At 34.2% G+C, this 27766-nt stretch overlaps 1 protein-coding gene across 1 annotated transcript in view; it reads left to right on the top strand.

Annotated features, from left to right (window-relative positions):
• Positions 1 to 27766, top strand: part of LOC129225296 (cartilage oligomeric matrix protein-like) — a 202089-nt gene that overhangs the window by 19900 nt on the left and 154423 nt on the right. Inside the window, exon 3 of the mRNA XM_054859885.1 lies at positions 2269 to 2483. Coding sequence (XP_054715860.1) covers positions 2269 to 2483 — 215 coding nt within the window. The remainder of the gene's footprint in view (positions 1 to 2268; positions 2484 to 27766) is intronic.

Raw genomic sequence — 27766 nt, 5'->3', positions numbered from 1 at the left:
ATTTTAATTGCATGGAAATGATCGGAAATATTTTTTGAGAAGGAATAGATTAATTAGTATTCCTTCTCAATGGAAATATTATCTCAATGATTTAAAATTTTTAACTGTTGCCATCTTGTGTTTGTTAGCAAATAAATGTTTGTAATTATTTTAAGCAAGGCTAATAATTTTCAATTTTCATTCTTTGCTTTGCTTTTGAGATGAATCAGGAATTGGGATGGTCGTCAAGTTTTGGCACGGGTAATTTTGTTTTTTCTGGGAATATTGCTTCCTCGTTAAGCATGGGGGAGGGGGGGGGGGATCAGAATTATAAGAAAGATATAGAAGAAAGTTTCGTGATGGCCACAACATACTAGTTACCTTTGTTAAGTTTTTAAGCTGAACTACACAATCAAACACATTTCTTATTCATGAAATACACCGCTGAAACTACCGAATTACTAAACTTACTGAACATTTCTTATTGTTTCTCTTTTCTGTTTTATAATAAAGCATTCACATCAGGGTCGTAACCAGACTTTTGTTTCGGAGAGGTTTTTACCAAACACATTTTTTCAAACATTTATGTAGTCTATTATATTTGGTTTCATGTGTATTCTATTGATTTTTGTTACAATAGATTATCTAAATAGAGGGAGTGGATGTTCTTACAAAACGCCATATTGTTACATAATAAATGAATTTCTCAATAACTAACATAAACACACTATGAGTTTGTACAATTGTTCAGTCATACTAATTTCACTTCACAAATAAATTGAAATAATAATAATAACAACAATATTATTTTTGACACCAAAATGTTAATAAATAAATAAAATAAATAAATAATAGAAATTCGGAGGGGGGTTGAACCCTATAAACCACCCCCTTGCAGACGACCCTGATTCATATCATTTGCTCTTCAGCTTTTCGTTACAATCTTGCTTCGGCCTATAAGTTAATTAATTAAGTTTTACTTTTTTTACAGTGAACTGTTCGGGTTGTTTAATTGTTTATAATTTAGACAATTTGTAATTTTCAATTCTTGATACTAAATAATTTTCAAATGAACTTTTTTTAAATTTAATAAATTAACGTAGCCGTGCAAATAAATGACTTCAATGTAGAGGTCTTAAATACCTCAAACTTTTACTCTACTTTTTTTCTGAATTATAATCGTTCAAACTTCGGAAAATAACCTAATTTTTTTTATTGTTATCATTAGATTTACTCATTACTTCTATGCATTATTTTAAGTTTGTTTTTAAAAAAATGATTATACAGTCGGACCCCGATTTAACAAACCTCTATTTAACGAATTTCGCGATTAAACGAATTTTTCTCTATCCCTGACTAAAATTGAGACAAAAGCCCCTATTTACCGAACAATAAACCCCGAATTAACGAATTATTTTAACAGCCGAAATTTTTTTTTTTTTGTTGAGTTAGGAAATATTGGATTGTGTTCCATGTTATATCCATATTGTCCAAAATAGAAAAAAAAACTTTTATTGAAATCAAAATTTTTTGACGGGCCAGAGGGCAACCAACGAATATTGATTTTGATGCAGAAATCGATAATGAAACTCCCATTAAAACTGTTACTTTTTCAAATGCTTTACATATCCTGGGAACTAAAAACGTATCTCATGCAGCAAGCTGCAAATGACACAGTATTTTCTTCTCTCCATAAAATCGAAAGAGAATTATTTCGAGTCAAGTATCAAGGAAATATAGTCAAACATCAATTACTCAGTAGTTTAAAATTTCAAATTAACTAGTGTGTAATAAGTCGCGAAATGCTGAATAAAGTGTACTTTCAAATTATGGATATTTTTGCGCAGTTGCTTTATTAGGGGTTCAAGATAAGGTAAGTGCAAGTTTTTAATTTTTTTACACTCCCCGATTTTACGAATAACCCCAATTTAACGTATAAAAGTTTCGGTCCCGATGAATTTGTTAAATCGGGGTCCGATTGTATAATAAGTCCTTTCAATGCTTAAAGCAAATATTAACAGTTCCAAACAGTTCTAAACCTGCTTCAGTCTCATACATTGTATAAAAATTTCTTTTTCACCCATTAATGAATAAGTTATGAAAAATACCAAATTTTAATATCTCTAATCTGTACTGAAATCGGTTTCCATGGGGAAAATACTCTGCTAAACCAAGGGGAAAATTTTTGAGCCCCCCCTTAAAATTTTGCATATGGGCGCCCTTGGCAAATGATAATAGAGTGTTAAGCATTTTGACCAATTTAAATAAGAATAAATGAAATATTTTCAGTGCTTTTGACTGTAAATGGACCGTCCAACTTCGAGCAGAAATACAGGGTACCAGGTAACCTGTCAGCCGGAGAACACATAGCAATCTTTGTACCGGATCCTAGGGACTCTTCGCCAGCTATGCTCAGCGTGTACGTCAACTGCTCTTTGCAGCAAACGATAGATCTTCCGAAGTCTATGTTCGACATGCTACAACATCATACGGAAGTTCAAGTTGTAAGTAACAATTATTCTGATATTTTAAGTTTCTGGCATTTTCTCAAATTTCATTTATTTCGCATTCCTGCTTCTCCATGTTGTGTGAAAATTTTTGACAGTTTGTGTATAATCCCTTGCTACTCATATCAGAACCCGAAGAGTTCCTATTTTTCCTACTTTTTCCTACTTTTTAGAGCTCTCTCCTTATTTTCCTACTTTTTCCTTATTTTTCCTACTTTTTCCTTATTTTTCCTACTTTTTCCTTATTTTTCCTACTTTTTCTTTCTTTAGTATAGCACTTCTAATTGTGCATTGATTCTTAATTTTACAATCAAGCACTGATAATTTTCTACATGTTTCAATTTTAAAAAGCAAAAGAAGCAAGCAGATCCTGAGCTTTTCATTGACTGACTACATTAATTTCTGGAAGGAACGCCGCGGCGGCGGCGTTTGCGTGTTTAAAAGTTAAATTTTCGTAAGTGACTTTTTTGCCGTTGCGGCGTTTATGATCGACTTTTCTTTTTATCGCCCCGACTTCAGTCCCACTGTTTTAACGAAACTAAAAAAAATAGATACTGGCACATTCTGATGCAATTATATATCATTTACCCATCAATTAGAAGCTTTAATTAAAGTAAATGGCCGGCGGTTCAAAAAATGCGGGAATAACCGAATTTCCTATTCGCCAATTTATTATATGATTACAAGGGAAATAGAGCTCTATTTAAACAGAAAAGCAATGTAAAACCTTAAAAGGAACATAAGAAAGCAAAAAATGAAAACTTGTACACTGTACATATTTTATTGATGTTGGTACAACATAAAAGCGACAGATAACAGAAATTCTCAAAAACGGACCACTTCAAAACTAATTGCGGAAACTAACTTTTTTCGTACATGCAAATGATTATTGTTCATTCTAAATCGTAAACATGATTACAAAATTTATAAAATTTTATTTTCTTTCTTTGTAAAAAGTGTATTTGCAAAAAAAAAAAAAAAAAAAAAAAAGCGGCAAAACCTGGATGGGCAAAACGTTCTCGATTTTTGGAGAAAAATCGGAAATCATTTTAAATGCGATATTTTGTTTTTATTTCTTCACATTTTTAAAATTTGGGGATAGAGCCACAAACTAATATGTATTTTTTTCTATTTAATGGGTATCTCTACTCTGATATAACATCAATATCGAGGAGTTGCTCATCATTTTTATGTGCTGTGTTTATGGCAATGCGACATTTATGAGCATTTAAAATTTTTTTTGACAGACTCTTACTCTTTCCGGGGTGCGGCAATTATACCGATGCGGCGTATCTACTGTAAGTTATTGTACTTAGTGGGCCTGATCAAGGGGGAGGGGGAGAAAGAGATATATGCAGGAATTTGATGCCAGGTGCTCCCCCTCACTTAATTTCGTGAACAATTTCCGAATGAATATTTTTGTTGTATGGTGAGGATTGAGATAAACTACATGCCTTCCCTTTTATGCACAGAGAAACATTAGTAAGTGATATTTGTCTTTGATAAAAATGTTTTGTTTTCCATGCATGGATATTTCTTTTTTTTTTTTCGTGACAAAAATTTTGGAACAAGAAGGAGGTAAAAATCATCAAACCATTAAAACAGTATTCGTTTTTATTGCTCGATTAAAATTAGAGTTGGCCCGTCACTTTGATTCCCCCCCCCCCCCCCCCCCCCCCCCCGGAGATGGCTAGCGAAGGATGTATACTGAATGCAAATTTTATTGAAAAACAATGAAAACCGCACAAACTTGTATAGCTAAGTATTAATTTTCCAAAGCCAGGGAGGGGAAAAATTGACCCCCATAAATAACGTGCCTTAAACAAAAATGTATGTTGTAATGCTAAAAATACAGAACATAGTACAAACCCATTAGTTGACTTATTTCGTTATTTATTTAGTTGAATTGTTTTATTATAAATTTTATGTCCCATATTTAAGAACACATTTATTTTATTCAGTAAGTTACCGCCCTATAGCCAGGGCTAAGGCAGAAATACATGAAATACACCGCCAGCTCAGTCAATGGCTGGCGGTGTATTTCCTACATTTATTTTAGTTCTGCATTTTCGGTCGTTTTCCTTTTTTTTTTTCTTCAAATTCAATCATCTTTTTTTCATACTAATGATTGTCAGTCGTCTTGACGTGTGTGTAGTCCTATCTCTTCCTATTTTTTCCTCCTTTTTTAAGTGATTTTTTTCCTACTTTTCCTACTTTTTAAATTTTTGATTCCTTATTTCCTACTTTTCCCCCTCAAAAAACCACTTCGGGGTCTGCCATATACTTTCTGAGGCTCAAAAAATACAATTCATTAGTACAGTCAAGTGCCCATACTTGGGACAGTTTTGATCTTTTACCTTTAGTAGCATATTAATCATATGTTTTCCTTTCGAACGATCAGGACAAGGTACTGATGTGCACCAGGGTGGCGACAGATCAGGGAAATCAGGGAGATCAGGGAAAAATCAGGGAACTTTATCACTCAGGGGAAAATCAGGGAATTTTGAAGAAATATTAAAAATTCAGGGAAAATTGATCAAATGAAGAAAAAAAAAATTCCCTAACAAGATGAAGTATACTTTGATTCCCTACAAATTTTCCGCCAATTATTTGTTTTAAAAAGTAAAATAATGAGGTGCGATTATACAGTGCCGCATATTTATGCATCTTTTTTCCTCAAGGTCAAAGTATTCAATCTTAGGATGAGCTTCCTAAGATTGCTTCTGTGTCTGTAAAGTTGTTTATTTTACCTAGGTTAAATTTTCCTTCCACGCATTCTAATCTACGTAAAATAAGCAACCCTACAGGCAAAGAGGAAACTGTCATTAATGACTTTGCTCCCTTGCCTTTAAGCATTGTCTTGAAATAATTAGCATACTGTTATAACGATTTCAAGAAAAAAATCTCCTTAAATTAATGCTGAAAAAACCTTTAAAATTATCATTTGGCGTTTTAAATTTAATTGCTAAAACTGAATTTTGACTGAAAATCGAATTTGTTTTTTTGCCATGGTATTATTCACTGTTACTTCAGATTACACGAAGGGTTTTTTTTCCAGACTTTAAAACTGTTTTATTTTAAAACCATATACATATACATATATTGAAATTAACAATTGTTTTTGCATTTCAATGTTGTTTGTCATTAAAGTAATCTAAGATTTTTTTTCGACTACTAATGAAATCATTTGAAATTGAGTTGTGTACATATGCAGATATTTTTATTATTTTTTAATAGTTAAAATGCTGTATTCATTCATTAAAACTTAAGTTCTTGATTAGAGGTATTGCTCAATATGGCTGGTTGTTGAAATATTTCAATTTGTTTTACATAAATATGTCTGTTCTGCAGTGTGCAGGTAAAGGGCAATAACTGCACTTTTTTTTGCCTTTTTGTCATCTATTGTACATTATTTTTATTGTACATACTCGCTTATTTGGTTTCCGCTGAAAAAGAGGAGCGAAAAAAAGAAAAAAAAACGTCTTAATTCCTACATTTTCCTATTGTTAGTACTGAATCCACCACACATTTCTTCACATATCTCAAACTAATTTCTGCAACTACACTGCCGGCCGTTTACCTGCACACGCCAGTATTATAATGTGTAAGTAAAACTACTATACTTCTATACTTTAACTATCACTTGTTATTCTTGCAGCAACAATTGTACTGCTTGAAAATTCAGTTCAAGATTTTTTCCATTGAAATTTTTCAGTTTTATCATGATTAGATATGTCTTTAAGAGTAGTTTTAATAATTTCTTAGAATTCTTATGTTAACTGGTTCCTGGAGGTAAAGTATTTGTTTTAGATTTCCTACAATATTTCTCTGTCGAGAGTTTAATGTACTATTTTAACCAAAAAAAGGAGCATTTTTTCAAAATATATTTTTAATTAAGAGCTTAAACCGTTTTAAACACTGCATTTTATTTAATATGCAATGCTTTTCAGGTAGGGCAAAGAAAGGAAACCATTATTATTGGTAACGTAAATCAGGGAAATTTAGTGAACGTAATCAGGGAAATCAGAGAAAAGTCAGGGAACTTTTAAAAGTCCCTTTAAAAGTAAAACGAAAAATGTTCACTGTCCCAATTTAGGGATCCCCCTCCCTTACTAGGGACACTTAACATTTGGTCTTCCTTTTATGTATGCATCTATAGATAATAGTTTGTAACACCAACTATCATTTTAAAGAAGCTCATTTTACAACTCAATAAAGAAAAAAAATCATTAGATAGGAATAATATAATCTTGTAAACGTTCTAAGATTTCAGAATGTATACTTGCCCCTGAAAATATTGAATGACTCCCCAGCCTTATTAATTCTTTTGAATGTAATGTTTCCGCGTTCCCCTCTATATTTGGAAGCATAAAAGCAACTGGTGAACCCAAATAATTCTTAATGCAGCTGATTTTTAGCTCTTCAGGTTCTCATTTCACATCTTTTTACATTCGTTTTTACATCTTTTTTCTTAATACAATTATACACTTTACTTCCTCAGCATTCCTTATAGACACTTTTTATGCCTTAGTACCCTAACTTGGAACAGTGTCCCGAGTTTGGAGCGTATTTGCAATTTCTCAAATTTATGAATAAATTAGTGAAACTGAATCAATTAATTGGAAATGAACTGCCCAAATAAGACATAGGTATATAGCCGTGATAAAGTGTGCAACAAATTCAAACTAATGCTCCTCAGTTAGCGTTGGTAACCAAAGTTATTCCCATGCTTAAAAATCGCATATTTTTTCGAAATTTTCAAAGTCATTTAACTAACAAGTAAAGCTAATACATCAAAGTTTAACTCACATAGCCTCAAAAGATAACTATTCATTTATTCTGTAACACCACTTATTTCTCGCTCGTGAAATACCGACAGGTGTACCAGCCAGTAGCGTAACTAGGGGTTGGCCGGAGTGGCTCTCTTCAGGGGGCTGCAGCCAGAGGGGGGGGGCATTTCGAATAATTAAAAAAAAAAAAAAAGAGTTTTTTTCAAAAAACTTTTAATTTTTTTTTCATGAAATTTGAAAAATGCTTTAAAACTAAAAAAAAAAAAAAAAAAAAACTCGCAAGAAAAGGAGCTAGACGGGGTATAAAATATATATACACATACGTAACATCTACTGAGAAGAACATTAAGCATCATTAAAAACAATTCTAAAAAAGAAAATACGAAAAAAAAAATATAATGCTGTCTCCTATTTGTCGAAAACATGAATCAAAATATTCCAAAAAAAAAAAAAAAATCCTCCGGTAACTTCCTATGTGGGTGACCCTGGGGGGGGGGGGGGGGGCGCAATTTCTTTAGTTTGCCAGGGGCGCTAGATCCCATAGTTACGCTACTGGTACCAGCCCTCAAAACTAAATTCGGCTAAATGAACGTGTCCTGACGTTCAGATGAAATTTCGTTATAATTTTACCAATAGCTGTTTGTTGGTTATAATTTTTTTAGCTAAGAGTTTAAATTGCTATCTTAAACATGCTCAGTTAAGAAGCTATTATTATTTTCATTTCAAATTTCAATAAAACGTTTCGTTTGTATATTTTCATGTTTTCTGTACGTTTTGAAAACTTTGGCTGAAAACTACGTTAAGACACACCATGCGAAAAAAATGTTACTTTGAAATTTACGCTCATATACGTGGTTTTTTACGAAAGTGGACAGAAACATAGCACATATCGAAGGAGTCCTTTCCAAGGGGATGACGCACCCCTTCAAATGCTAAGGAACACCCCCTAAAAGATAACAGAACGCCCCAAAATCGTTTTAATGGTACAATCTGCGCCAAGACCCCCTTTACCCCTCGTGGGCATCCCTACATATCAAGTAGTGGCTGCTTACTTTTAGATTTTTATGGTACCTCCCACTCCCATACAGATAAAAAGTAGGTTTAATATTCTCTCATTTATTGGTTCCCTCTTGGACGCACTCATAATTGAATTATAGTCGACTCCCGCTACAACGCGAAATGGCTACAACGCGAATTTTTCACAAGTAACGAATTTTAGAGCTAACGCGAATTCTATTCTACAACACGATTCTTTTTTTAAAGGAAGTATCGGCTTCATTATTGGCCACTAAATATTGATTTCATGAATGTTATTACATCTCTTTAGCATCACTGACAGCAGAAATTCCAACACCATACAAGGCTGCACATCGCGTTGTTAGTGCATCAAATAACCATCTTTTTTTTTTAAATCCCCATTCCAAATATTAAATTTCATGAAATATAATGGCACCTTAGTGCGCTGTTTCATCCAAAGTTTGAAGATGGGAAGAAAAAGAAAGTATCTGACAAAAAATGGTTGAGATTCTTGATATGCTTGAACAATTACAAAACGTCGACGGTAGCACGACAATAAGTATAAGTGTCCTCCATCCGTACAATTAAAAGTCAAAACAAAAAGATATCCGTAAAAGTTCAGAATTTGGGTTCAATATTGAAATTTGCAAAGTAATGTCTAAGCAAAGTTAATACTATTACGAAAATGGAAGCTGCTCTTGTATCATGGATTAAAGAGATCAGGAAGAGGTTGCCATAAATGGAAACATTATAAAAGAAAAAGTGAATCAACCGTATTTAAAAATGTACTAGATAAGAATAAACATCTGACCATGGAGCGTAAAACATCATCTTTATTTTTTAACTCATAAATACTATTACTGCATCTACTGTACAGTACTATTATCGTGCAGCATTTTATTATTATTACATATTGTGCGTGCCGTGTTGTTTTATTTCATGTCTCTCCCTCCCATTGATCATTTTGTGCATCTTAAAGAATTTTATACTGAATAAAACAGCTTTTTTTTAATTTTTTAAATACAGTAAAAGTTTAGTTCTTTGTGTAAGAGACTAATGTATTGTTGAGGAATACTTTAAAGCAGTTTAAGGGGTATTTATAAATGCCTAAAAGAATTTGGTATGTTAAAAAATGGTATACATACCTTTTTCTACAACGCGAAATTTCGACTTACGCGAGGGGTCTTGGAACGCTCAACTGTATACTGCACCAACAAAAAAAAGCTACTTCCATAAAATTTCGTGTTTCTTGTGCATTTTCGGCTCAAAATAACGAATCTATAAATTAAGGCGTTGACATTGAAAAGGGTGTAAGTCAAAAAACGGTTTCTTCTTGCTTACTTATACGTATTAAATATTAAACTTAATAAATATTCATAATTCTACCAGCATATAACTTTCATGAATTTGAAGACTGGGTACTGGGATACAAGTGCAATTCGGGAGAAGTAAGCAAGAAATCGTGTTTAGATTTAGGGGAAATTAGGGAGACTTGACCCAATTTTTGGTTTTTTTCTTTTTTTTTTTTTTTTTTTTTCGTAGAATAGTTAAAACAAAATAAAAAATAAACTTAAATAGTTTGCCATTTTACGCATTGCTATGGCTAAAAAGAATAGCATAATTTTAAGTAGAAATGGTACAAATAAATTATATTCATCGGGTCTGCAAATGGATCAAGTGTACCTAAGAGCTAGGGAGACTCGACCCAACACCTAGGGAATCATGACCCCCCCCCCCCCCCAATGAATGTAAGAAGGCTCAGAGATATTGAAATCAAAAACGCAGGTTTGACGGTGTTTTTTGCTTTAAAGAGTGATACTTGAAATGAATAAACAAATTTTCACTCTTTAGGTGAAGTGCTACAGATTTTTAAAAAATTAATCTTTTGCACGTCAGCAGAAAAGCAGAAGTATAATTCAAAACTTTATCAGTTAAAAGCTAAAAAATATTTCAGTAATTTTATTAAAAAACAAACCATTGGGCTTAAAGATCATTAGTATTTTAGTTATTTGTCAAATGAAAACAATTTATTAGACCAAAATATTTTAGCGTTTCTTTAAGTTAAAAAAAATCCCCCTTCATATTCACAGTATTAAAGTTATTGCTTAAATAAAAGCAAATCATTAAGGTTTAAATCACAATATTTTAGCTCTTCTTAAGCAAAAATGCATTGAAAACATATCAAATTTTTCTTTAAGTCAAGTTTTCCTGGTTAGCTTGGATCAAAGCTCCCTAAGTAGCTTTTTCTTATTTACCTTAAATTTTTAGCAACTTAGAACAATAAAATCAAATCATTAGGCCTAAATCACAATATGTTATCTATTCAAAAATAAAAATTCATTGAAAAAACATCAAATTAAACAAAAACATCCAATTAGTCTTTGGGTCAAGTCTCCCTAGTTAGCTTGGGGTCAAAGCTCCGTAGTTAGCTTTATTTTGTTCACGTAGCAACTTAGATTACAGCTAGATGAAACTACTGTATATCAATAGATAGCTAGAAAAGTGACTATACCATATCGTCGCCTCAGAGCAACAGTAAGATATCTAATCCCAGAAATAACACTAAGATATCTTACTGTTGCTCTGAGGCGACGATATATATTTTTGAAATTCATTTCCCTCAAAACTGAAGGATAAAATCTAAAAAATTCCAAAATCTTCAAAATTTACTTTTTAGGTGCAGTATGATTTAACACTGAATTTCTTGACATTTCACTGACAATTCTGAAATGGCTCATCCATGCAAAATACTGTTGTGTGACTGGACAACCAATAATATGACTAAAATTTCCCCTAAATATCCTTTTCATGGAAAAAATCCTCATGGGTCAAGTCTCCCTATGGGTCAAAACTCCCTAGTTTCCCCTACATCCTTTTCTATGTCAACGTTCCAATTATTTTTTGTTTACCAAGCACAATTTTCTCAAAAATCTATACTTTTGAGTATTGTTTCTATACATATTTAATTTTCTGCAGATACGTATGGCTACAAGGGAGGGGCGTCCATCTTATGATAATTTTGCTCGGGAAAATGTTCTTAAAATTGGAATAGAAAAAGAACAAAATCAAATTTTCAAAAAATCGTTTAAAGGTGCACACCCCCATGCTACAAACTAATTCTTTGCCAAATTTCATGAAAATCAGCCGAACGGTCTTGGCGCTATATGCGCGTTAGAGATCCTGACATACAGAAAGAGATCCGGACAGAGAGATATCCAGACAGAGAGACTTTCAGCTTTATTATTAGTAAAGATAAAGAAAGATAAAGAAGACAAAAAAAAAAAAAGCGAAAATGTGAAGAAAAAAAAAGTTGGGGAATTTTATAAGAAAATTTGGCTATTTGGGGGGAAAAAAATTCAAGAGACAAAAATATTAGAGGAAGTCGATTCATTTTATGAAAATATTAGTGGAAAAATAATTTTTGCATTTGGGGAATTTTGGTAGAAAACACCGCTTTTTGGGGGAAAAGTTGGAAGGGAATCGGGGAAATCTGGATTTGACCATCTGGCAACACTGCCAGAGCAGAAGAGAAAGCCTGACTGGTACCCAAATATCCAAATGAGTGTGCACGTTATATGAAATGTGGGTCTCCTGCAAAAACGGTACGTGATGGAAGATTTTGGTTCTGTTATATGAATGAAACTCGTCTTGTTTACATAGAGATCCACTGTTTCATTCAATTCATAGTGCAGTATTATTGGTGGAAGGTGTACGTTAATGCATTTCCCTCTCGGTGACACGTGACTGAAGTTACCGAATCATTTTTCATGTTGTTCTTTAGAAGTTTGGTCTCGAGATATCTGTACGAACAGCAGATTGACTTTCATACTGACTTCAATGAATGCTATAGCACAAATGATTTTATCTTAATTTTATGTTTCTCATCCAAGTCCTCCCCCCTCTCTCCAAGCTTGAAAATATTCGTATTCTCACCTTTTAAATTTTTCTGTCGTCCCACGTCCCAAGTTCTTTTATTCTGTTTCAGTTTGCCTTACTCCTTTTGAACTTTTTTTGACACTCGACAAAAAACGAAGATGAATACACTAAATAACTATGCATGTAATTTTAAAGTTTTATCTTTGAACGCTCAATCCATCGTTGCTGGTGTAACCTTAGAGCAGGAGTTAATAACTGGGGAGAGCAAGTCCAATCATTGGTTTAGGAAACGCTGAGGCAAAGATACCAAGTCACTTGATTCAACTACGACGAATGTGAGATACATTTTACCGGTAATGAGTGAAATAAACCTGATTTCTTCCAAGACTTCACTTTAAACTAGTATGTTGTGGCCATCACGAAACTTAATTCTATATTTTTCCTTTTTCTGATCCCTCCCCATGCTTGACGAGGAAGCAATATTCCTAACAGAAACAAAATTACACATGCAAAAACTTGACGACCATCCCAATGTCTGAATTATTGTAAAAACAAAACAAAGAGCGAAAATTGAAAGTTACTTTAAAAGCCTTACTTGAATTAATTACAAATATTTTATTTATTAACAAACATAAGATGGCAACAGTTAAAAATTTTAAATCATTGAGATAATATTTCCGATCATTTCCATACAATTAAAATCACGAGAAATACGCAGACGACAATCTATTACGATTTATCTTTCTTATTGTTGCATTAATAAAACTATTTTTATTCGCAAAAAAAAAAAAAAAAAAAAAAAAAAAAAAAATCAACACCTCTTGGAGCGATTGGAGTCAAAATTGAACCAAAGCCTGTTTACGTATGGATTCACATATATTCCAAATTTCAACCAGAACGTAGCATTACTTCTTGAGATAGGGCACTCACAATGGAAAAAAAGAACGGGCGATTGCGCTACCCCCTTTTTAGCTGTTGACACCAAAATAAAATCAGCTCTTATACCCACTATGGGCTACTTGTCAAAAAAATTTTGTTTGATTCCGTTCGTTATTTCTTGAGATACAGCAGTCACAATTGACGACAAAAAACGTTCTATAGCTCAACCCCCCTTTGAGTTATTGACACCAAAATTGAATCAGCACCTGCTCCTGTTAATGGCAACATATGGACCAAATTTTGTTTGATTCCGCCAGTTACTTCCTGAGGAATAGCAAGCACGCGTAACTCAAAAAACGTCCCATTGCTCCACCCCCCTTGGAGGAATTCGCGCCAAAAACCAATGGGCACAAGTTCACATACGGGCACATATGTGTACCAAATTTCGTTCGATTTCATGCGGTAGTTTTTGCTGTAGAGCGGCCACAAAAAACTGGTCACACACAGACGTGACACACATACATACACACACACAGACAGACAGACATTTTCCAAAAATAGTCGAAATGAACTCAGCACACCTCAAAACGTTCGAATCCGTCAAAATTCGAAATTCGAAAATTTGCACGAATCCAATACTTTCTTCTATATATTAGGTATAGAAGAAAGTAAAAACATTTAACGTGACTTGAGAACCTTGCTGCAGATTTAAAAGCTTCACTCTCTCCACTTTTTATACCTTCTCACAGGGCGTGCATTTGTGTGAATATATTTGTTTTTCAATCTAGGAATGGCGTCATTTCCAAAATTTTAAAAGTATCTTTTTCTGAAAGAGCATGTTTAAAAACACAGGATCTGACCATTTTTTAAATAATTTGTTTAAGTTTAATATTAAAAAAAAAAATACTTAAATCTGCGCGCTTTCAATGTTTTTACTTCTGCCCGATGACATCACAAATGATGAAATGCCATACTGTGTTGCCATTCACAGAGCAAAATATTTAATTCGCATCTTTACTCACGTGCATTGGCAACGATAGGGTTGATAGCAAGCGCAGACGCAATTTTAATTCGCTTCTCGGTTATCATAACGTGGTATCGCGGTAGAAAGATGCGGCAAAGTGCATCATTTGTGACGTCATCAAGACCACGCCTTGTTTCAAAACTCGGGCATTTTAAAAAATTAATTTAAAAATAACTGTTGGGGAAATGAAAGTACTTTCTGGGTCCATGTTATTATTATTATTATTATTTATTTATTTATTTATTTTTTTTTTTTTGCTTATTCTATCAATTTCAGTGACAAAAAGTACTACTTTTGACTGAAGGAAACAACCCCATTTTAAACTTTGGGTTTTAACTTTCACATTGTTCAATATCAGTAACCAAAATGTAACCAAGACATGTCCTTTGCGCGACCGCCGCAATGGATTGAGTATGTAAACAAAATGAATCTGAATAAAAATGTTCTCAATTCCTTCTTATTTTTTCAAACTCATGCCTAATGAGCAAAGTCTCATCAGTGCATAATTAAAATATCTCCTGCTCCTTTACACATTAAATAAACAAAATTACTTTTAGAAATTTAATTCTTTTCACGTTCTTCAACAATAAGAATTTTTAATAAGTAAACTTAAAAATAAAATTTTAATTAACTGTCAAAAAGTTTCAATAAAAAATAGTGTCCTTATTACCAAAAATCACAAAACATATTTAGAATTATTTAGTATTTCCAAACACCTCTCTGTTTTTGCCCTTGAAATTATTTCAGAAAAACAAAACTTTTCTTATATGAAATGTGTTTTTTTGCTTATAATTTAAGATTCCTGAAATGCCATGCTGTTCCGTTGTTAAGGTAATGATGCTTAAAAGAAAAACAATGATAAGAAAAACAGAACTGCTCTCTTAACTCCGAACTAAATAACGAGTTAAAATAATAAAACAATACTTTTTTCTCCTATAATTACGTGCAACAAAATGAGAAAAAGAAACTATTTTTAATGAGAAGATAATGTTTCAATGCGTGATGGCATGTGTCTAGTAAGCAAATGTCTTTATCGAAACACCAAAAGGATTTCGAAAAAAACAAAAAAGCTTTTTAGAGCGAGTTTAAGTCTGAAGATTTTTAATAAGCACTCTTTCATTAAAATATGTTTAAACATGTGTTCTTTTTATTTCGAATGGCTGCTTTCTTCTTTTATGAATAATTCATGCAATTTTTTTGCGTTTCTGAACAGCAATAGGGTAATGCATTAAGAAAACTTCGCAAAGGAAGACATTGTTTACAAGAGCTTAGCGTTAGTTTTAAAGTATATTCCAACTTTAAAAATGCTTTTTAAAAGGAAAAAGAAAAAATACGAGTGTTATAGAAGGGTAATTTGTGTAAAAATGTTCGTTCTTTGAAGTTTATATTTGTTTACTTTTGTTTGTTTCGTTGTTGGATGGAAGAATAGAAATATATATATATATATATATACTATATATATATGAAGACGGACAGGGAGTTTATCTGAACATAGGGAAATGGGACAACTTTTACATAAAGTGTTCCATTTTGTTACTTCATACCAGGGGTGCCCATAGGGGGGGGGATTATGGCGCGCGTTGCGCTATCAAAATGGGGGGGGGGATTTTTTAATTTTTTTTTAAAACTTTATTTATATAAATTCATTTCTTGATTTATTTTTAATTAAAATGATTTGTTTTATTTATTCTGTTTATATTTTATTTCAAATACAAATACAAATACAAAAGTGACGACCAGCAACAGGCTCTGGGCCCAGCTAGACTGGTCCTAGTCAATTTACAATCCCCAGTGAAGATCAATGGTCCTCTTAAAACTATCTACTCCCGTGCTCATTACCACCTCTTCCGGTAAGCTGTTCCAAGGTTCCACTATCCCTGCTATAATAATAATTTTTCCTAATATCCATGTTAGCCTGAGATTTAAATAGCTTAAAACAATGACCCCTTGTCCTGTTTTCGGTGCTAAACTTCAGCCCCGTAACATCTCTCATTTTAATAAATTTAAACAGCTGAATCATGTCCCCTCGGTCTCTTCCTTGCTCAAGACTGTACATTTTTAGCCTTCTAAGCCTGGAATCATAGTCTAAATGAGAAAGTCCATTTATTAGCCTTGTAGCCCGCCTTTGAACCCTTTCCAATACATTAATGTCTTTCTGTAGATAAGGAGACCAAAACTGAACAGCATACCTCAAATGGGGTCATACCAAACTTCTATATAAGGGCAGAAGAATTTCTGTAGATTTGTTTGAAATAGATCTATTGATAAACCCAAGCAATTCATTTATTTATTTAGTTTGTGTGTGTGTGTGTGTGTCACTGGCGTAGCACAGAACTTTTCAAATAAAATAATAATGACAATGATGATTTAAAATAAATAAATTTTTAAAAATTAAAAAAAACTAAATTAAATAAAAATAATAAAAAAAGTAAATTAAATAAAAAAAATAAAACTAAAAGTAACCTAAATAAAAATTAAATAAAAAATTAAATTAAAAAAATGTTTTAAAAATATAAAAAAGGGAAAGAGGGTTCAGATTTTTTTTGGGGAGGGGGGGGGGGAGGCACCCCTGCTTCATACATAATTTGTCTCTACTACAGTTTGCCGTTTTAGTGGGCATACTAAACAACCTGAAAACATGCAGGTTTTTTAATTAAAAAAACTTGAAATGCTTGGACAATTAATGAGCAAGCATTTAAGGGGGGGGGGGGGGTTACAGTACCTCAAAAATGATGAAACGATCAAAAAAAATTTTATTGCTTATTTCAAAACATAAAACTATTCTGAACACAGGGGAAATGTTTCACTGCTTTAGTTCAAATACTTAAAAAGTTATGAGTGATTTTTTTAGGCCATGCTCCCTATGTGTTCTTATGCAAAAGAAAAACTTCAAATTGCTTTTTCTCGATGATGGTTTTTTTGTGTTTTCATGTCATTAGAATCCCTAAGGATTTTTTTCTATTAAAGATACAGCTTTAAAGTAATACTTTTTGCGATTGGGATAACATATTTGACAAAACTGTGCATTGGATGAGCATTTTATAAATTACTCTAATGTTTAGAGCATGTTAAACCTTTAAAAACCAAATTAAAAAAAAAAACTTTGTCTTTTTACATAATTAATCACAGAAAATTTTCTAATGAACTCATAAGCAAACGAATGCACAGATTTTTAGAGATGATTATAGTGATCGTTTTGCAAAAAACGTTTTTTAAATTAGTGCAAAAATAAAAAAGCCTTAGGGATTTTAAAAAGTTGAAATTTTCCTCAATTTTTTGAATTTTCAAAAAAAGTAGGCAATATTTTTAAATTTTGAAAATAAATTATTGACTACGAAATAAGTATGCATGTTATGGTTTCAAAAAAATAAAAAAATTATATAAATTAAAAGAAATTGTTTGAAAGGTACAGTGACTCCTTAAGGGCAAGAAGCTGAGAGAGTCTCTCGCCTGTGATTCATGCCATCTCAGATTTTCTCCAAAAAATTGCCAGAGTTTATTTATTGTCCAAAAAAATATGACATTTTGCCATCAGATATTACATTTTCCTTATGGAAAATGTCAGATCTGTAAAATACAGTGAAACCTGTGTATAACGATACTGTCTATAACAATAAACCTGTCTAAAACGATATTTTCTTGGTCCCGGCAAAATGTCAGCATGAAAAAATCAAACTGACTATAACGATAACCAGTCTACTGTGAAACCTGTGTATAACGATACTGTCTATAGCAACAAACCTGTCTAAAACGATATTTTTCTTGGTCCCGGCAAAATGTCAGCATGAAAAAATCAAACTATCTATAACGATAACCAGTCTACTGTGAAACCTGTGTATAACGATATTGTCTATAACAACAAACCTGTCTATAACGATATTTTTCTTGGTCCCGGCAAAATGTCAGCATGAAAAAGTCAAACTATCTATAACGATAACCAGTCTACTGTGAAACCTGTGTAAAACGATACTGTCTATAACAACAAACCGGTCTATAACGATATTTTTCTTGGTCCCGGCAAAATGTCAGCATGAAAATATCAAACTGTCTATAACGATAACCTGTCTACTGTGAAACCTGTGTATAACGATACTGTCTATAACAACAAACCTGTCTATAACGATATTTTTCTTGGTCCCTGCAAAATGTCAGCATGAAAAAGTCAAACTATCTATAACGATAACCAGTCTACTGTGAAACCTGTGTATAACGATACTGTCTAAAACGATATTTTTCTTGGTCCCGGCAAAATGTCAGCATGAAAAAGTCAAACTATCTATAACGATAACCTGTCTACTGTGAAACCTGTGTATAACGATACTGTCTATAACAACAAACCTGTCTATAACGATATTTTTCTTGGTCCCAGCAAAATGTCAGCATGAAAAAATCAAACTGTCTATAACGATAACCTGTCTATAACAACGTTTTTTTTAGGTCCCAACAGTATCGTTGTAGACAGGTTTTAGTGTGTAACAATGTTTTTTTAGGTCTCAACAGTATCGTATTGTAGATAGGTCTTACTGTATGACGTTTTCGGTTTAATGTGAAATTTGACTAAAAGCATACTGAGTAATTGCCTTAGTAATTTACACAGTTTTTAAAAGTACTTCAACTTGCTTTTCAAATGGCACTACTTAGGACGTGGCTTCTGAAACGTGCAAGCTGTTTTTGAACCTCAAAAATGCTAAAGACGTCGGAAATGACACTTTTTTTTTGTGACCTTCATTGACCTTGCGACAACGACTTGCCACAAATTTTTCATTCATTATGTAAAGTATGAACCTTCATGCATAAAAATAATTTGGAAGCAAACTGTTTGCAGAAAGAGTTGTGGTTTATTGCAATTTCCATGTCTTAAAAATCTGCTCAATTTTTCATGCGGCGCATTAATCTCTAACTCCCACGAGAACTGAACCACTCAGTTTCAGAACAAAAAAAAAAAAAAAAAAAAAAAATTTTTGGTTTTTTATTAAAATACGTCACAATTGGTGATTTTTGGCGAAAATCTGAGATGGCATGAATCACCTCATGATGTAGGCATGAAAGTTTCTCAGATTCTTGCTCTTTATATCAAACTGTAAGAACGTAGATTAACAGAGACATGTTTAATGTCTTAATGCACGCGTTCTGTCTAATGCACGCGTATTTCACGGATTGAAAATCAGAAACATGCATCAAAAATTTGGCAAGCGCATTTTTATGCTTTGTGGAAAAAAATGCAATTGGGATTGTGTGTTAAAATATTACATTTGAATGTTTAGTCATTTTTTTAAGCACAAAAGTCAAATATTCTAAAAGTTAAAAAACAAAACAGTATCTTTAAAAGGAAGTTTTTTTTTTTCTTATAGAATCGATTACGATTATGGCCTTTTCTGATTTCGTATATTTACCAAAGGCGCCCATATGCAAAATTTTAAGGGGGAGGGGGGGGGGGGGGCTCAGATATTTTCCCCATGGATTAGCAGGATATTTTCCCCATAGAAACCGATTTCAGTACAGATTAGAGTTATTAAAATTTGACATTTTTAATAACTTATTGATTAATTGCTGGAGAAATTTTTTTACATTTTTGCAAAGAAAAAAGTACTAAAGGCAAGGAAGTTCTAATTTCAAATGGGGGAGGGGGACTTGAGCCTCCACTTGCCCCCCCCCCCATATGGGTTCCCTTGATATTTACTCCTACAAAATGACCTTCACTCCTCTAAAAACAGCAAAGAGTATTTTCACACCTTGAAAAAAACTCGAGCAATATCTCTGGTTATCAGAAATTAATAGTCTCTGTGTATATGTATTTTGTTGTTTCTTATGTTTGTCAGACATTCGAAATTTATATTTTTCAACCCCGGGTGGAAAACCGGGGTAGGGGGGGGGGGACATGATTGATTCTTCCGAATACGTCTTTTCTCTGCTGTAGTTACTTGACCTAACATTTATAAATACAATCGGACTCCGATTTAACGAATTCACCGGGACCGAAACTTATATACGTTAAATCAGGGTTATTCGCAATATCGGGGTGTGAAAAAAAATACAAAAAAAAAAAAAAAAAAAATGCACCTATCTTATCTAAACCCCCAATAAGCAACTGCGCAAATATATTCATAATTAGAAAGTGTACAGTTTTTATTCAGCACTAATGGCACCTGCACGGCTTCACACGTAGTAGAAAATTAAAAGGTCTTTTGGTTCGCCTGTGCATTTACAAATAATGTATGATGAATTTCACGCAAATTGGCTCGCCCATGTTACGGTTCCACGTTATGATAACTTTGTAACTCACTCGTCCATCTTATGATAATTTTGCACGGGAAAATGTTCTTAAAATTGGAATAGAAAAAAAAAACAAAATCGAATTTTCGAAAATCGCTTGGAAGTGCACACTCTCATGCTACAAGCTAATTCTGTGCCAAATTTCATGAAAATCGGCTGAACGGTCTAGGCGCTATGCGCGTCACAGAGATCCGGACAGAGAGACTTTCAGGTTTATTATTAGTAACTAGTGGTACCCGCACAGCTTTGCCCGTAATAGAAAATTAAAAGGTCTTTTGGTTCTCCTGTATATTTACAAAATATGTATGGTGAGTTTTCTCGCCAATTGGCTTGTGCTTATGTTACGGTTCCACGTTATGATAATTTCGTAATTTATTCGTCCATCTTATGATAATTCTGCTCGCGAAAATGTTCTTAAAATTGGAATAGAAAAAGAACCACACCGAATTTTCGAAAAATCGCATCGAGGTGCACACCTATATGCTACAAACTAACTTTGTGCCAAATTTCATGAAAATTGGCCGAACGGTCTAGGCGCTATGCGCGTCACAGAGATCCTGCCAGACAGAGAGACTTTCAGCTTTATTATTAGTAAAGAAGATTCTACTACTTATCACACACTACTTAATTTGGAAATTTTAAACTACTGAGTAATAAATGTTTGACAATTTCCTTGGTACTTGGCTGTCGACTTTATGGAGAGAAGAAAATACTGGGTCATTTGCAGCCTGCTGCATGAGATATGTTTTTTACAGTTTCCAGGCCATGTAAAGCATTTGAAAAAAGTAAGTTTTAATGGGAGTTTCACTATCGCTTTCTGCATCAGAATCACTATTCGTTGGTTGCCCCCTCGCCCTCGCCCGTCAAAAACTGCTGATTCCAAGAAATGTCTTTTTCTGCTTCGGACAATATGGATATAACATTTGGAAAACAATCCAATATTTCCTAACTCAAATTAACAAAAAAATAAAAAAATAAATAAAAATAATTAATTTGAATTTTGACATCTTGAATTCAAATTATGTTTTTTGCAATCACGAGTGTGTGTATGTAGGCGTGTGTGTTTGTGTGTACGGATTATGTGTATGTGTGTTTGTGTCTGTGTGCTGGCATAAGTGTGTGGGTAGTTGTGTGTATGAATGTGTGTGTGGGGGGGTGGTATGTGTATGTGTGTGTAGGCATATGTGTTTGTGTCTGTGTGCAGGCATGAATGTGTGGGTAGTTATATGTATGTGTAGGTGTCTGTATGTATGTGTATGTGTGTTTGTGTGTGCGTGCGTGTGTGTAGTTGTGTATGGTATGCGCGTGTGTGTAGGACATGGATGCAACCTGGAGACGGCTTTCGCTATAGGAGCAGCATCGTGAGGAGCCGGTCGACGGTGATGCTGCGAAGGGTGGCGGTGGGAAAAATCAAAGGACCTCAAAAACAGTCGAATGAGAACAATAAGCAATCGTGATTGCTCAAAAAAAAATTTCGGCTGTTAAAAAAAATCGTTAGTTCGGGGTTTATTATTCGCTAAATAGGGGGTTTTGTCTTCATTTTAGTCGGGGAAAAAGAAAAATTCGTTAAATTGCGAAATTCGTTACATAGGGGTTTGTTAAATCGGGGTCCGACTGTAATTCATAACTGAGAGTCAAAAAAAAGTTTACGAAACTGAATTCCAGGAAACGAAAGTTAATTAAAAAGTAAAGACAGAAAGTTTTCTCCAGACGCAATACGACCTACGTCACTACTTGGTTTTCAGATATCTTTTCCCCACCATGTGCAAGTCAAATCGAATCCATATGCAGCAAAAAGACGTTGTTCCCTCATTTCCGGCCACCGTCCGAGAAAGAAAAGATTTTTCTCGGGTTTTCCTTTCCTCATTTTGGCAACGATGATGTCTTCTCCCCAACATCCGGTGCTGGAAATTGCTCTCATGTTTGGAAGTCAAGAGGGCAATATGCAAAGATTCCGTCTCGTCTGCGATGAAAATTTCGTCGCTGATGATTTGCATGTTTTTTTTTTTTTTTTATCATTTCAAGTGCAATGAAATGAATTTGTAAAAGAGTAATCTTTTTATGATACTTATTTTTTTTAAAAATACATCTTTAATATGCATAGAACATTTTTATTACCTGAAATCATTGAACTCATATGAGTTGGGCATTTTTACTTCCTTTTACAAAAAAGGAAGTATTGTATTTGCAAAAAAAAATTCACTCAAAAATCGGCCTTAATTTCCATTTTGCTCACCCCCGAATGAATGTTGAGATTATTTTTCGACCCCAGCACACGTGGATATATGCCTAGTAACGTACAGATACCCGAAATACCCATTTTGACGATCCCCGAGTTAATTACAACGAGTTTTCTCGTGACGTCCGTATGTACGTATGTATGTGCGTCTGTGTGTATGTATCTCGCATAACTCAAAAACGGTGTGTCCTAGAAAGGTGAAATTTGGTACGTAGACTCCTAGTGGGGTCTAGTTGTGCACCTTCCCTTTTGGTTGCATTCGGATGTTCCTAAGGGGGTCTTTTACTACTTTTTGGGGGGAAATCATTGTTAATTTCAATGCTAACCCAAGTGGTGTTATAATTTGACAAACACTTGACAATATATCGCCAACTTGGCGAAAAATTTGGCGGATTTTTTTTTTTTTTTTGAGCAATCACGATTGCTTATTGTTCTCATTTGACCGTCTTTGGTGTCCGTGCCTTTTTCAGCTCCCACCGTCACCTGCAGGTGCGACTCCGTCTCCCGGTAGCCGCTCCTAGTCGGTGCCGTCCTACACACATGCACGCTCATACACTACGCACTCACACACATACACACACGCCAACGTGCATACACACAGGTCTACGCACACACAAAAACCTACACATACACAACTAATTCACACGTCTCCGTTCAAGAGGAGAGGTAGACTTGGAGGGACAGGAGCCGTGACTAGAAACAAGTGAGTAGGATAGTAACCAATGGGTAGGGTCTTGTCGCAACTTGTGATTGCGAAAAACATAATTTGAATTCAAAATTCCAGAATTTAAATTAATTTTTATGTATTATTTTAATTTTTAAGTCTGGTTTTAATTTGGCCAATGTTGGTGATATTTCGATTCGATTCGATTCAGAGTCACAACTGACTTCAACTGCATTTATGTCGAGGTCTGCATACTGAGTGCCTTACCTCCATTATTTTTATATACCGATAGATGGCAGCACCATCACCGGATCGAGCAGTTAATGAGAATTTAGAACTAGTCCAAGAGCTAATAGCTACCTGGTACTAGCACCCCCAGAGGTATCGTTTCACTTGGAGGACATTGAGACCACGAGCATATTTAACGTCGCCCAGTCCCCTTTAATGACGACGGTGGGTCTTCGACCAGCGAGGATCGAACCCGAGACCCTCCGGCCCCGAGTCCAATGCTTTACCGATCAGGCTACCACGGCCCCTTGGTGACATTTAAAGAGTAAACCACTGAGTCACATTAAAATTGCCAATAATGGGGAAATAAATCTGTGTAAAACGTTTTTTTTTTTTTGCTTCGGTTCGCATAAAACTAGGGGTGAAAATATTTAGTGTTTCCTTGCTTACTCCAAGGCGCTATTATCATTAAAATTGGCGTAAAAGGAAGTCATGTGATGCACACATCAGCTCGTTTTTTTTTTGTTAAACTACTGTTTATGGTGCTTAATGGCAGGAAAACCCGTGAGGACTTCATGGAATTTGCGGGGCTAAACAAAGTTTACTTTTAGAACTATTCCTATTCCTATTCCTATTCAGAGTCACAACTGACTACAACTGTATTTATGTCGAGGACTGCATACTAAGTGCCTTGCCTCCATTATTTTATATACCGATAGATGGCAGCACCATCTCCGGATCGAACAGTTTTTGAGAATTTTAGAACTAGTCCAGGAGCTAATAGCTACCTGGTGCTAGCACCCCCAGAGGTATCGTTTCACTTGGAGGACATTGAGACCACGAGCATATTTAACGTCGCCCAGTCCCCTTTAATGACGACGGTGGGTCTTCGACCATCGAGGTTCGAACCCAGGACCCTCCGGCCCCGAATCCGACACTCTACCGATCGGGCTACCACGGCCCCTCTTTTAGAACTATTTCGGTAAAATTTGACTACGAAGAGATGATGGTGGGTGAACTGGAAGCGGAAACGGACCACTTCATTATATAATGGGTAGGATCAACGAGAACGCGCAATCAGTAATGTCGCACGTTCTCAAATCCGCTAGATCACAAAATGAAACGCTCCGTTTCAGCTTGAGTTCACGCGCCATCTCTCCGTGGTTAAGCTAGATCTTGGGTTAAAGTTGCCTTTTTAGGGGACTTCTAACCAGGAAATAATTCTTACCAGGACCACCGATGTATGTTTGCGGAAATCATATTTATATTACTTTGAAAATTTGAGATGCATTTGAATAAAAGTTATGTTCAACAATGGTCTGATCAGCAATGAATTTCCAATTGAAGGCTCACCTAAATTTTGGCATGAAATTAGTTAAAAACAATTATATTTCATGTTCTAATTACCTTGGAACATTGGAACAAATTTTGTCTGATGCAGAAAAATTAAAGGTTTTTTGTAGATATTTTTAAATAATTTTTGCGAGCATTTTTTAATGTTTTTTTTTTTTTAATTTTTCCTTTTTCACATTGTTGGATTTATGCCAAAATATTGATTAAAATTGGAGGAAACTAACAATTAAAAGAGTTAATTAATTTCTTTGATAATCCTAGATACCAGTAAAACTCGATTTTTCAGTACAGGTAAAAACAAGGGACCACAGAGTGCGCCACTGAAATATTTAGAAGGTTTGATCTGAGAAGGTTTTTAACCTTAATTTTGGGGGTTGATCCGTAGCATTTGAGGGTATGCGCGCTATCACCCTCGGGGGAGGGATGGACACTGCTGAAAAATTATGAGCTTCCGACATTGAAGAGCAGCGTAGAATATTTTCCCAAAGTTGTACAAAAGTCACATGGGCGTTCATAACGCAGAGTAAGTCGTTGGAACTTTTTCCTATTCCTATTCCTATTCAGAGTCACAACTGACTACAACTGTATTTATGTCGAGGACTGCATACTACACTGTTAAAAAAAACCTGAAAGTTCAGGTAGTTTTCTGACTGATTTTAACAGAATATTTCCGTAATGCTTCAAAACGCATTTTTTCCTTCCAGCAACAGAAATATCACGAAAGGAAGGGATGAAAACAGAATTTTTCCATTTCTAGGGTTGCCGCTGTGCTGTACTTTGTTAGTATTCTGATTAGCCTTCAAGTTATGATAAACATCGCTTTTTGATAGTGCACTGTTCGCACTGTTACATGTTGTTAATTAAAAGCTTATTTAGAATAACAACTCAGATATTGTAGACAAAACAGATAGCTTGCTATTTCATGCCTGGAAAGTAATATACTAGTACTACGTCGAAAATGTTTTTACGCCTTTGGACTTTGTAAGTTTGGAAAAATGTTTGCGCCATTTTCAGACAGGTAGATGTGTTTTGATCAGGGCTGCGGAGTCGGAAGGAAAATGGCCGACCCCGACTCCGACTCCTGGATTTTGAAACGTCCGACTCCGACTCCAACTCCGACTCCGACTCCGGACTTTTTAATTTTTTTTAATTGTATTTTTTTCAACTCCCTCTCTCCCTTCAGGGGAAGGGGGAAAACCTCTAAACAGAGATTGAAATATTAATTCCTTTTTATGAAACCCAAGACGCATACAACGTTAGAAATTCAATTTAAAAATCAAATTTTCCAATAGTTACGAGTTAAAAAGTAAGATGACATAAAAATCCCTTTTAAAAAAATTGAAAAGGATTGCCTGTAATTTGCCCCCCCCCCCTTTAATGTCTAACAAATAGATATTAACCAAATCGTGTTCTTTCAATTTTTAAAAGCTGTAACTTGAGAGAAAAAAAAGCTTTTTTTCTAAATCCAAGTTCTTGAAAGGGGGTGGCACCCATCTGGTAGATGACACCCAAAGTTAATTTCAGAGTTTATAAAAAATATAAATATTTTAATTTTAAAAATTTTCGTAAATATATTTTAAATTATATTTTATCAATAAAATTTCAACGAAAATAGGGCTTGTATACATCAGGAGCTTATTTTACACAAAATGCGGCGGTATACAAATTTGTACGAATAGCTTTTACTATACCTATATTTCTTCTTCGCTAAATTTTTAATTTAAATTTTATTGGCTGCTTTAGAATTAACCTTAATATGAAGATTTTAAGATTAACTGCAATTATTGAGTGTTGTAATCAAGAAATCATTTACACTTATTTTGTTGTATACTTTTTAGTGAGAAACAAATTTATAGAAATAGTCTTATAAAAGAAAAAAACATTAAATTATTTCATCAGATCTTTTGGATTCGTGCTTTCGCTCCAGAACTTCTTTGAATTTGCCGATCACTCTTAAAAGTTTCAACCTTAGCTACGGGCTTTGACTTACTAATTTGTTACGTTTCCTTTACTACTTTATAACTGAGATCGAACAAAACAATATATATTTCTATTTTTGTATGAAAGTGATTACTTGAAAATGTTAGGCAACAAAACCGTTCGCTGACAGTTGCTATTAGTTAAGTTAAAAAGCAAGCAAACTAGGGGACGGCTACAGAAAGTTCGGTAAGCACCCAAGCTAGCTGATTGCCATAATGGCAGTTATTTTCTCATTAGTATCTTCTTACACACGTAACCGAACCAACTGGTAGTCAATTTTTAAAAAATGCAAGCAGAGTTAATAAAAAGAAAAAAAAAAAGAAGCCCGGAGTCGGAGTCGGAGTCGGCATGTGTTCTAACGACTCCGACTCCGACTCCTTTACCCCAAAATCAGTCCGACTCCGACTCTTCGACTCCGACTCCGACTCCACAGCCCTGGTTTTGATCGCCTTGGTGATTTGATGTGGGTTTTACTGAGTCAGTATTAGAATATTATTGCGGTGTATTATTTTGCTCAATACTTCGAAATTCTATTCGTTAGACGACGTTCGTCGTCGTCGACGACAATTCTATTCGTTAGTCATATTGTGTGTTCTAGCGGTGAGAATAGTTTTAGGATCTCGTGTTATCCATTTAAAATAAAGGCTATTGGATTACTTGTGTCCAGATGCAATGGAGACACTTAAATTTAGCACCGCTGGTCACATGTAAGTATTGTTGAATATCTTTGTACATGTTAATATACAAATGTATTTTTCTTGTTAATGTGCATTTGATAGAATTCCGATGGTAGCTGATTTAGAATTTATAGAACAATTATAAAGTTACTGTTTTTGCTCTAACGCGTTGTATTCTTGAAAGTCATTAAAAAGTTAAATGGCCAACATTTCGTATCAACCGGAGATTATCGTGGTGTGCGAGCAAGACAGAAAAAATCACTCAGTTTTTTTTTGTTTT

The sequence above is a fragment of the Uloborus diversus genome, chromosome 6 (genome assembly GCF_026930045.1).
Source record: "Uloborus diversus isolate 005 chromosome 6, Udiv.v.3.1, whole genome shotgun sequence".
In the NCBI taxonomy this organism is placed as follows: domain Eukaryota; kingdom Metazoa; phylum Arthropoda; class Arachnida; order Araneae; family Uloboridae; genus Uloborus; species Uloborus diversus.
This window is presented reverse-complemented; position numbering and strand designations above follow the sequence as displayed.